General features: G+C 41.0%; 1 protein-coding gene across 4 annotated transcripts; it reads left to right on the plus strand.

Moving 5' to 3' along the window:
* The first annotated feature begins 1,853 nt into the window (after positions 1-1,853).
* LOC111741135 lies at positions 1,854-11,697 on the plus strand. 4 transcript variants are annotated; one of them, XM_023531889.1, is made up of 6 exons: positions 1,854-2,270; positions 3,948-4,013; positions 5,768-5,938; positions 6,269-6,451; positions 6,565-6,670; positions 7,157-8,784. In XM_023531889.1, the coding sequence occupies exons 2-6, from the start codon at positions 3,979-3,981 to the stop codon at positions 7,181-7,183; spliced, it is 522 nt and encodes a 173-aa protein (XP_023387657.1). In that variant the 5' UTR covers positions 1,854-2,270; positions 3,948-3,978; the 3' UTR covers positions 7,184-8,784. The 4 variants fall into 4 exon arrangements, 1 of the variants encoding a protein (XP_023387657.1); XR_002780893.1 differs by lacking the exon at positions 1,854-2,270 and adding an exon at positions 11,515-11,697 and having other exon boundaries at positions 2,540-5,938; positions 6,269-6,670; positions 7,393-7,478; XR_002780894.1 differs by lacking the exons at positions 1,854-2,270; positions 6,565-6,670 and adding an exon at positions 11,515-11,697 and having other exon boundaries at positions 2,540-5,938; positions 7,393-7,478.
* The last annotated feature ends 333 nt before the right edge of the window (positions 11,698-12,030 follow it).

Raw genomic sequence — 12,030 nt, forward strand, 5'->3', positions numbered from 1 at the left:
TCCCTGGTCCCAGAGCCAATCATGGGAAACAGATTGGACCCCATCCTGCTTGACCCCGACTCCCCTACCCCCTGGCTGTGCTTGGAACAATGACAGAGGTCGAGGGGCCAGGTTTTGTCCATCCGATTGGATTCTCCCATTTTTCTTTGGCGCTAATTGTAAGTTACTTTATAATTACTTGGAGAGCTGTTTTGGTGAGAGTGTCTTTAATTCAGAATGACAGGAGCTGTGTATCTAAAATGACAGGTGATTGCAGATTGGCAGCTAATAGATGACACGGAGCCATCGGGCCCGAGGGAGAAGGTGTCCCTCTGACCATCCTCCTGTGCATCGAGGCCTCGCAAGCCTGGGGTCGGGAGTTGCTTGACACATCGAGTTGCTTTTGTGCTCCAGGAGAGTTGCATGGTGACTGGAGACGTACACGTGGCATATGTGTCATGAGGTCTGGAGTCTGTGTGCTGGCGAGAAGGGGCCTGGGCGCCATCACGGGCTTGCCCACACCATGCCCTGGGCGCTGGCCCTGGTTTCTAGAAAAACTGGCCTTTGAACAGGCAGGTCAGGAGAGAGTCCCCGGGGGAGATCCAGCACCTGAGCTCCACCTGTGAGTGGCAAGATCAGGGACCTGGAGTCGGGAGACCTGAGCCTCAGCTTTCTCAGTTGAACGTGGCCTTGCTGGGAGCCAGGCCCTCAGGAGGCGAGGAAGGTCAGAGAAAGGGCTTGTGATGGGGGGCCACACATAGTGTGTGCCCCATTCTCCAAACACCGTGTCACGGTAAGTACTGTTATTAGATGTTTTCTTTTTTTTTATTGTGGCAAAACATATATAACAAAGTTTATCATTTTAACCATTTTTAAGTGTACAGTTCAGCAGCATTAAGTACAATCACATTGTGTGACCATCACCACCATCCATTCCAGAATTTTTTTCATCTTCTGAAGCAGAAACTGTGTCCCCATTGAATACTAATTGCTCATTCTCCTTTCACCCTGCCCCGTGCAAACACCCGTGTGTCTCTGAATTGGACCCCTCTGGGAATCTCATCTACGTGGAATCATACAGTATTTGTTCTTTTGTGATTGGCTTATTTCACTCAGCATATCTCCTCAAAGTAATTTCATTTGGTAGCATATGACAGAATTTCCTTCTTAAGGCTGAGTAATAATCCATTATACACACACACACACACACACACACACACACACACACATAAATATACCACATTGTTTATCCATTCTTCCATCGATGGACGCTCCCATTTCTTGGCTAGTGTGAACGATGCTGCTGTGAACATGGGTGTACAAATATCCGTTTAATTCACAACTTTCAATTTTGGGGGGAATATACACTGAAGTAAAATCGTTGAGTCATATAATTCTGTTTTTCATTTTTTGAAGAACTGCCAGTTTTCCATCACAGCTGTACTATTTTACATCCCCACCAGCAGTGCACAAGGGTTCCAATTTCTCCACATCCTTGCCAACTCTTGTTTTTTGATAATAATCATCCTAACATGTATAAAGTGGTATGTATCTCATTGTGGACTTGATTTGTAGTTCTCTAAAGATTAGTGATTAGCATCTTTTCATGAGGTTATTGACCATTTGTATATCTTTGGAGAAATATTTATTTAAACTTCTTGCTCATTTTTAATGAGGTTTTTTTAAAGCAATGGGAAGTTTTTTTATATATTCTAGGTATTAACCTTTTACCAGTTATGATTTGCAGATATTTTCTCCCATTTTGTAGGTCGCCCTTTTATTCTGTTGATAGTGTCCTTTCTTGCACAAGTTTTAAATTTTGATGTGGTACAATTTATTTAGTTTTTTTGTCGTTTGTGCTTTTTGGTATCATATCTAAGGAATCATTGCCAAATCCAATGCCATGAAGCTTTTCCCTTGTTTAAGAGTTCTATAGTTTTAGTTCTTTGATTCATTTTGAGTTTTTACATATGATGCAAGGCAAAGATTCAACTTTATTCTTTTGCATGTATATACCCAGTTTTCTCAGCACCATTTATAGAAAGACTGTCCTTTCCCCACTGAATGATCTTGGCGCCCTTGTCAAAAACGATTTGACCATATATGATAGGGCTTATTATGGGTTCTCTGTTACACTGGTCTATATGTCTGTCTTTTTGATGGTACTATACCATGTTTATTACTGTAGCTTTGTAAAAGATTTTAAATCAGCAAGTGCAAGACCTCTAACATCGTTATTTTTCAAGATTGTTTAGGCTAATTGGAGATCCCTGAGGTTCCTGAGTTTCAGGGTGAGTTTTCCTACTTTTGCAAAAGTGGTTTTGGGATCTTGTTGGGTTGTGTTGATTCTCTAGATTAGTTTGGGTAGTAATGGTATCTTAACATATTGTTTTCCAACCCATCAACCCAGAATATCTTCCCATTTATTTGTGTCTCCTTTAATTTCTCTTCATTGTATAGTTTTAAATAGTGTTCAGTGTACAAGTCTTTCATTTCCTTGGTTAAATTTATTCCTATTTTATTCTTGTTGATGCTGACTGAAAATGGAATTGTTTTCTTAATTTTCCTTTTGGATTGTTGATAGCATATAGAAACACAACTGATTTTTGTATGCTGACCTTGTATCCTGCAACTTCGCCGAATTTTTTAGTTAGAACAGTTTGTTTTGATAAGAAAGAAAATCATTTATTTTAAAGTAGTATTGGCAGAAATTTTCTTACAGAGAAAGCTATTTTAGTTGTTGGAAAAACATGGCAAAAAGTATGAAAAGACAGGCCTCAGTTTAGTTTCTTGAAGGGAAGATAAGAACTAAGTAAGGGTTTGCTGAAATGCTTCACTTTAAATAGAGGATCATGGGAGATAAGACTTGGGTCTCCAAGAAAAGATGGGGCTCAAGAAACATAGAAGAAGATGGGAGAACCAGTAGACGGTCTGCAAAGGTGGTGGGTACTTCAGGAGTGGGGAGGAACAAGCATGTCGGTAGGCACCTGGACCTCCTCTGGCTGATGAACTAGCTAATTGTGGGGGTGCGGTGGCGGGAGAGAGGATTAAACCAGGGGTGAGGATAAAATGCTGGATTGTGAAGCACTGAGCTGGTCTGAAGCTTTCACCTATCAGTAGAAAAAAAGTCAGTACACCAAAGAGGTTTTCATAAAGGATAATCAAAACAATAATCCTTTATTATGTTTTGATGTTAAATGTCCTTTTTAAAGGAAATGCTGGTGATAAAGATGATTGTTATTAATGCCATACTTGATAAAGTAAAAATATATTTAGTCTGCAAAACAAGTTTGAGAAATACTAGTCTAAACATCTTGTTATATGAGTTTCCTTACAATTATAATAGTGTGAGACTTTTTATCTGTAGCTTATATTTAATTTAAAAATTAAATGTAGAGTCAAAAAAATGTGGACCTATATCATCTGTGCATATAGATGAAAATCTCAAAATACCACCAAATATAAGAGATCTGTTTTGCTCCTATGCCTCATGAATGTGTAGTGTGATAAAATCTCGTTATGGTATATTGCCCTTTATATATATTTCTGGATAACATATGCATTCTTTTTAAGGAATTATTCAGTTACTATATTCATCTTAAACTTATCAGTCTGCCTTCAAATGATATACTTCACTTATAATGTAAGAATCTGACAACAGTAAACTTCCATTTCTCCCCTCGTTATGCTATTAATGTTATATATTTTACTTTTATATGTTATTAACTCCATGCTACATTATTATTACTATTATTTGCACTAGACCATGCATTCTTAACGGGAGTGATATTGTTCCCTTATCGTTGGGGGTAGGGGGTGAATAGATAAAAATATCTAAAAAGACTCCTTAGGAAGGCGGTATATATTCATTTTTTTAGTCCTAACAGGGTTTTTGTGTGTGTGTGTGTTTCATAGTTTCTTCTATGAGATCATGTTCAGTCTGCTTTGCTCTCTCTGGTTTCCGAAAGGGTATGGGGACCAGGCCAATTCCGCCAAACCATGCTGTGCCACACTGGAGAGAGAGTGGGGCAAAGGCAAGTAAAAATGCCTTCAATTTCCTGTTTTGAATGGAGCCGTTTCTTGATGGGGCTTGGTCGTTAACAGATCTTTGCCTGATCGCTGGAGCTCCCATAACGTTACGTTAGCCAGTCTCTAGTTTTGTCTTCCTGGGGGATGAAGTCCTGGGGCTTCCTGGTCCTCCATCTTGCTGATGTCACTCTAGGCAGTTTATTTACATTTATTTTTATTTTCTGAGTTATAATTTACACAAACATAAATTCTTACATAAACACATTAATCTTAAAACTAGACAAAATCCAGCCTGTGGTTCACGGAAGCAAGCTGAGTCCTGTGGAATGAATGCACGCGCAGTACAGATCGTGGGGCGAGTGACCCGGCAGCTCCAGAGCTGTCCTCTCACCCTCTCGTTCTCTAGACGGAATAAAAGGAACAAGACTCACTTTTAAACTCAGCAATTACAGTCTTTAATTGGGGCTTAAAGTTGTACTTTAGAACTTCCATTTATGTTTAGTTTCACTAAGTAAAACTAAATGAGAGAAAATGCAACATTATTTTAGAGAGAGAAGAAATTGCTCTTTTTCTGGGTCAACAGAAGAAACTTGTTAAGTAGCAAAACAAAAGTATTCTTTTTATGCTATCCAGGAGCCAAATAAGATGGAAATAAGTTTGTCATAAGATTACATTTTATATTATACATTTATAAATCGTATTCTAAAACTTAGAGTATTATGAAACTTTCATTTGAGCTATTGTGTAATCACATAAATAATAGCAATAAAATTAAAAGAAATGGTTAAAATCATTTTAGAACCCAAGTTATTGCTGTATTTACGGATCACTTTAGTGGACTTATTAATAAATTCTATATTAATACTACCTACAAATAAAACGAAGTAGAAGTAATTAATTTAGAAGATTCACATTTAAATATTCTTCAGGTACTAATTGTTCTAGAATAATTCTATCAAGATTCTGATTTGAACCACTGAATAACCTTTGAACTAAAGAGAAGCAGCAGTTACTGCAGTATGGAGGTTACGGAGCGGAGTGTAGCCGAGGTTCTGGGTCCAGCTGACTGTGCCTCAGGCTGTGTGGACAGAAGGGGGAATCCAGTGCCTGGTGCAGATTTTTCTGTTGTTGCTGGGGTATTTATTGGGCCAAGGAAGACCACTGGAGGAGAAAATTGAGAATTCCTGGGAGTGTCATCCTCATTTTCCTGAATAGGGGGAAGGACAGGTGCTCTTGGGATCAGTCCCTGAGCCTCTGGGAAACACTTGGGTCTGAAGAGGGGACCAGTGCCTCAGCCAGCGCCCGGGGCAGGGGCGGATTCCCAGTGCCTGGGCTTTGCTGGGCTATCTGGAGCACGGACACGGCACCCTGGTTCCCTGCACCGTCACAGCTCCGTGCTCCTCCTTCCTCAGCAATCTGGTTCCTAGGGTTCTCTGGTGGGCCTCTCAGGCCTCTGCCAGATGCTTCACCTAGAGCGTCAGGGACATGTGTTAAACTGAATTCCTTCTGAGTAGTTTTTGTCAGAAGCGTTCCTTTGCTTTTCCTGAATTACTATGTTTCTCTTGTGGGAAATGAGCTGACCTTGATAATGATTGTGGAGGGTTTCTATTTCCAGAAGGATTTTGGTCATTGTACAGAGAAGCTCAGCTCTTTGCATGCATGGCTGTCTTTTGCTCCGGGAAGGTTCTCCTCTCTTTTCACAGGGAATTTGCTCTTGATTGAACATTCAATAGAAATCCATGTCTTTATCTCAATGCAGTTTCTACTGCTGCTGTTTTAACTTTGGAGTCATTAAGGGCAGACTTACAGCATCCCAGCACAAACTTTCTCAGTTCTCTGATCAGGAGTTAATGCAGCTGATGGTCCCTCAGAGTCAAGCAGTGTTTCCGTCGTGCAGTAAGGATGAGTCCAACGGCACCAGTGCCTTCAGGTACATGTCAAGCCTATTTTCAGTGTTTTTCAAACTCAGACAATCCTATAACTTTCATATGCGAACTACTATTGATACATTAAAAAATCATTTCCAACTTAAATTTTTTCATTACTTTGTGGATTTTAATTTTTCCAGTTTTATTGAATATAATTGACATAACATTGTATTAGTCCAAGGTGTACAACGTAATGACTTGATACACATATCTACCACTGTGTTTTCTGACTGGTGACGTGTTCTTGGGGGATTTTTAACACAAGCTTTAAGAGCATCGATGATCTTATCCTTTGCTACTTTAGCATACATTTGGTTTCATCTTTCTTCAAGTCAGTTTCTTCAAAAATCCTTCCAACTTGCCTTCCGAGGGATTTCCGATAGAGCCGTCACCTCCAGGTCCAAACTGTCACTGTCCACGTCCTCTCCACGATGTCGCCGGCCCTTCCTGTGGGACTGGCGTGGGTGCCCTGTGGTGGCTTCGCATCTTCACCAGCTCCCCGCGGCTGCTGCGTGGTGAGTGGGCTAGCGCGGGTTAAAGAGGGAGGAGAGGGCCCAGTGAGGGGAGAAGTGTGGGTGTTTGGATGGGCCTGCAGGGGGCCTGCGGGTGCCTCGCCCCCTCCATCCAGGTGGCCCCTAGCTCGGAGAACAGCTGGTGCCAGAGAGCAGAGCCTCGGGAATGCCGTCTGCAGTGGGTGCTCAGTGCAGGGAAGGGCTTGGGGGGCAGCTGACGAGGTGAGGGGCAGCTGGGGAGCTTGTGTGGCTCTGAACGAAAGACTAAAAGTCTTTTTATATCAAAGAATGGGGGAGAAAACTAATAGACAACATGGGGGTGTGAAAGCTTTCCCAAGTCATGCGGCACTGCCCCTCTGTCCAGGGCATGAGGCCGGAGAGGCCCCGGGCCGATGGGTTGGGGCAGGGTCCACAGCCTTTGTGTGGAAGCAAAGCCGGGAGGCAGGGGCAGATGCCACTTGGGTGTTGTCTCAGGCTATGGCTGCAGGTTCGAGGGTGGGCCCTTCACTGATTTCAGTGGATAACTTGATGTTTTAAATCTGCATTCACTCAGTCCCCACCACCCAGACCCGGGGCCCAGAAGGCTCCATCAGGCCCCCTCGATATCACCCTCCCCAGGACTGTTCTTGACACATTATTCTGTCTCTTTTGCCAACATTTCATCCATATTGCTGTTATCAGTTGATCTATTTTAACCTAACTTTACAGGTAAAGAAATGGAGGCTCAGGAGTTAAGTAAATCCCTGGCACGGGCACATTGGGCTGGAGCTGTTTTTAAACTCAAGACTCTAATGAGTCTAATCCTGTCCAGTCTCTGGGGGCGGGGGGGTCACGAGCAGGGCTGCGTCTCTGCCCAGAGCCCCCAAAGACATCAGGGATTATGGTTCTGAAAAGTGCCCCACCAGCACCCCTACCAAGCATGCTGGGTTCCCTGTACTTCCCAGGGGCGCTAACTCCTGGATGGCAGGAGAGGAGAGGCAGCGGCCTGCCCCTGTCCTCGAGGCACACTGAGGGAGCAAGATGCTGAAAGGTAAGACCCTAGCGTGGGAAAGAGCGCTGTTCACACGTGCATGACCCTAGAACAGATGGGCCGTGATAACAGCACTTCCGTGTCTGCACGCCTCTGAGCACTTTACATGAGAACACTTCAGTTGGGACAATGCCCTGCAAGGAAGGCGCTGTTATCCCCATTTTACAAGGGATTAAATTAAGGCATAGGTTAGAAAGTGTGTCCAGGGTCACGTTACAAAGCCAGGATTTAATCCCTCATCTTAACTCTGCTCTTAATGATGCCACCTTGCCCTCTTGAGGGCATTGACAAGGAAAAAAAATGTACATGTGTTTTATATATACATCTGCATTTAATCGGGTAAAATAAAGGCAAGTGAGCTGTTAATATGGCCGCTTGAGGGAAGGCCTGTGTGTGTGTGTTTGTTGGTGGAGGTGAGGATGAAGGAACAAATTAGTTCCAAAAGAGCAGGCTTTAAAAAAAGTCATCAAGATTATAGGCAGTGGGTGGGGACACCGATGGGTATAATGTTTTGTTCAAAAACAAAGTATTGTGACTTGGATAGTAGAAAAAGCCCCGATGAGCTTCACCTCGAGCTCAGCGTCCTCCTTACAGACAGCAGAGCACAGGACTGTTTTAGTGACTGTGACGAGGTGGCAGATATGAACAGAGTAACATCAGAGAAGTTAGTGGAGGAGGAAGCAGCAGGAGTCTCTCTACTCAGACAAGAACTGGAGTTGCAGAATCTGATGTAATTATTTTGGAACTCGGGCGTCTATTTGAATAGTCGTGGCTGGTAACTTGTGGTTGAGTTTGGTCAATTTTAGCTTTTAGTGCAGTGGTAGCTGCTCACCCCTGTGTTCTTGGTGCAACTTGCCAGAGCCAGGGTAGGCAGTAAGGACTTTGTCCTCCAACTACCAGGTTCTGTGTTCTGATTGCTGCTTTTGACCAGGGAGCTGCAGACAGCCATTGTTGCATCCCTTACCAGCTAAAGGAGCTTCTAGTGGAAAAATGGTGGTTTTATTTTTTCCTCCCCTTTGGGAGCCAAACATTTAAGGATTAGGATATTCAAAAGCAACTGCATGAACGACCTCTATAAATTGATGGACTCCAGCCAGAAAACTATTATTAAGGAGCTAGGACCCTCAGTCACGAAGCCACGAACTGAATTCTGCTAATACTCTGAATGATTGAGAAGATTCTTCCCTGGTTGAGCCCTGAGAAGAGAATGCAGTCTGGCTGATGACACCTGGATTGCAGCCTTGTGAGACCCAGAGCACAGGACCAAATTAAGCTGTGCCAAGAAACATGTGAGATAATTTTTTTTTTTTTTTTAAGCAAACACCTATACAGGGAAATTTAGAAAGCTACACAGGTCCAGGGAGGACCCAGGCTTAGGAAAGACCTGAGAAGACCTTAAGCTTTTACCTCAGGCTGATCAGAGACACTTAGCAACTGAAAAAATGAATAAAAACCCTGGGGAAAGAGGAGACTCTGATTTCCAGAGTTACATTATAAGATTCAAATGTCCAGTTTTCAGCAAAAAGTCACAAGAAATCATCACCGAGGAAGCACAGACAGCAGACTTGCTAGAAGAGGACTAATAGGAAAATATATGAACAGCAGATATCAATAGAGATAGAAATTATAGAAAGGAACCAAAAAAGTTCTGGAGCTGAAAAGTACAATAACACAGGAAAAAGTTCTTAGGTTTTCAGAAGCAAATTTAAGCAGGCAGAAGAAAGAACAATGAACTTAGGGCAACTGAAATTATTGAGAAAAAGATGAAGAGGATTTGAATAACAGATATAATACAGAACAATCCACTCAACAATAGCATAATACACATCCTCCTCAAGTGTATGTGGAACATTCTCCAAAACAAACCAGCTGTTAGGCCATAAAAGCAAGTCTCAATAAATTTTAAAAGACTGAAACCATACAAAGTATTTTTTCTTACCACAATGGGATAAAACTAGAAATCAATAATGAAGAAAATTCAAAACTATGTGGAAATTAAGCAACACATCACAAGGGAAATTAGAAAATATCTTGAGATAAATGACAATGAAATTACAGCATATCAAAACAAACCAGTGCTCAAGGAAATTTATAATTGTAAGTGCTTACATTAAAAAAGGTCTCAAGTTAACAAACCACACCTTAAGGAACTAGAAAAAGAAAAAAACTAAACCCAAAGTTAGCAGTGGAAGGAAATAATATGGCAGAGATGGAGACTAGAAAACAAATCATAAAGGCCAAGAGTTAGTTCTTCAGAAAATCAGCATAATCAAAAAATCAACATAATGAAAAGCCTTTAGCTAAATAAGAAAAACAAAAGACAACTAAAATCAGAAGAGAGGTCACATCAAGTGTAAATTTTACAGAAATAAAAAGGATTATGAGTATAGCTGACCCTGGACAACGCGGATTGTCTGTGTAAAGCTTTTGACTCCCCCAAAACTTAACTAGGAGCCTACTTTTGACTGACTGGATAACAATGAACACATATTTTGTATGTGTATTATACACGGTGTTCTTACAAAGATGTAAGATAAAATATTTTTTAAAGAAAATTATAAGGGAAATTCATTTATAGTACTGTATCGATGATCTGCTTATAAGATGAATTGTCAGTAGCTACATCAATACTATCTTACATAAAAAGTGTAGATGTTATATTAGACATCGAAAATGAAAAAATTTGTATCTACTTACACGTATAACGACTCATCCATTGATGACTGCTTTATTGTAGTTTAGTCTAGTTGAAATAATTGCTTCATGGTAGTAAGGAAATCTCAAAAAATGTTTCCAATATATTAAATAAAATCTGTGGTTTTTATTTAATAAATAAGTGGACCATGCAGTTCAAACCTTTTGTTCAAGGGTCAACTGTACTATGAATAACTGTATGCCAATAAAATGGATAACCTAGATGAAATGGACAAATTTCTAGAAACACACAACTTACCAAGACTGAAGAAAGAAAATGAGTAGACATAGTAAAGAGAGTGAATCAGTAATCAAAAACCTTCCAACACAGAAAAAGCTCAGGACCTTCACCAGTGAATTCTACCAATAGTTTAAAGATTTAACACTAACCCTTCTCAAACTCTTCCAAAACCTTGAAGAGGAGGAAATGTTTCCTGATCTATTCTGTGTGACCAAAGATGCTACAATAAAACTGTAGGTTAATGTCCCTCATGAATATTGATGCAAAATATTATCCAATTGAGTCCAACAGCATAGTAAAAGGATTATATATCATGACAAAGTAAGACTTATTCCTGGAATGCAAGGATCACAACACGAAAAAAAATCAATGTTGATACACCATGTAATAGAATGAGTTAAAATCAAATGATCATCTCAATTGATGTAGCAAAATCATTTGACAACACATTTTCATGATGAAAACTCTCAACGAGGAACAGAAGGAAACTAACTACCTCAACATCATAAAAACCATATGTGAAAAATCCCACAGCTAACATACGCAACGACGAAAGACTGAAAGAAAGCTTTTCCTTTAAGGAACAAGAGAAGGATGTCTATTCAACATATAGTACTGAAGTCCTAGCCAGAACAATCAGGCGAGAGAAAAAGTGAAAGGCACCCAAACTGGAATAAAATGATGTTTGTAGTTGTCACAACTAATATGTGAAATCAGCAAAGTTGAAACGTACAAAATCAACAAACCAAACCAAAATCAGTTTCTAGACACTAACAAAGAACAATAAAAAAAATTTTCATTTAAAATAGCATTGAAGAGAGTACAAATTCTTAGGAATAAACTTAAGCAAGGAAGCAAAAGACTTATATGCTGAAAACTACAAACATTGCTGAAAGAAATGAAAGAAGATGCAGATATTAGTCTGTAAAATCTTTTTTGGGTATCACAAAATGAACTCTAACAGGCTTGCTGACGCCTTCTTGTTCCCGCTGCTGTGGCTCCAGTCCGGGAGGTTTGGTGGGTTGGGCTGGTGGTGCAGGTGCTTGAGACCTTGAATTCCTGATCATTAAGAATCCCTTCTCCCTAACACTTATCCTACAGGACTAGGGATCCCAAGTCGTTTGTAAGAACCAGAACTGTATCAAGAAAAACTTGGCAAACTGGTTATGCAGTCTCCTCGGGTGGTGGAACCCTATTGAGATTCAGTACTTTCTGGAGTTTGGAGAAACATGGTGGAGTGAGAGACATCTCCAGATCTCTCCCTTTGAAACAACAATAAGTCGAACATCTAAAACTCAACAAAAACACACAAACTGCACACCAGCACCTCTGAGCATGGGATCTGCATATAAGAGCTACCACAGGTCAGAACCCTGGGTGTCAGGTGGTAGACTGGGAGAAATAGAGAAGCTGCCTCTTGCAGTCCCTGGAGCTCCCTGTAGGAGAGAAGGGGGAGGGGAGGGGAGTGTGGCAACTTCCCAGAACAGCCTTGCCTGGGAGAGCTGTGAGCTCCATAGGGCTGGCGGTGGTGCCCAGTCATCAGGGCAGAAGGCAGAGAAACAGGGACGGTAGAGACACAATAGTTATAGTTGATTTTTAGAAGCCAAGGTTGAAAAA

This window comes from Pteropus vampyrus, unplaced genomic scaffold, assembly GCF_000151845.1.
Source record: "Pteropus vampyrus isolate Shadow unplaced genomic scaffold, Pvam_2.0 Scaffold74, whole genome shotgun sequence".
In the NCBI taxonomy this organism is placed as follows: Eukaryota; Metazoa; Chordata; class Mammalia; order Chiroptera; family Pteropodidae; genus Pteropus; species Pteropus vampyrus.

Excerpts from the sequence above, each read along its gene's own strand:
- LOC111741135 (XM_023531889.1), top strand. The coding sequence starts at position 3,979 with ATGCTGTGCCACACTGGAGAGAGAGTGGGGCAAAG. Across the intron at positions 5,939-6,268 it reads AACGGCACCAGTGCCTTCAG|TCAGTTTCTTCAAAAATCCT; the intron begins GTACATGTCAAG and ends TCTTTCTTCAAG. Across the intron at positions 6,671-7,156 it reads CTTGGGGGGCAGCTGACGAG|GTAAAGAAATGGAGGCTCAG; the intron begins GTGAGGGGCAGC and ends CTAACTTTACAG.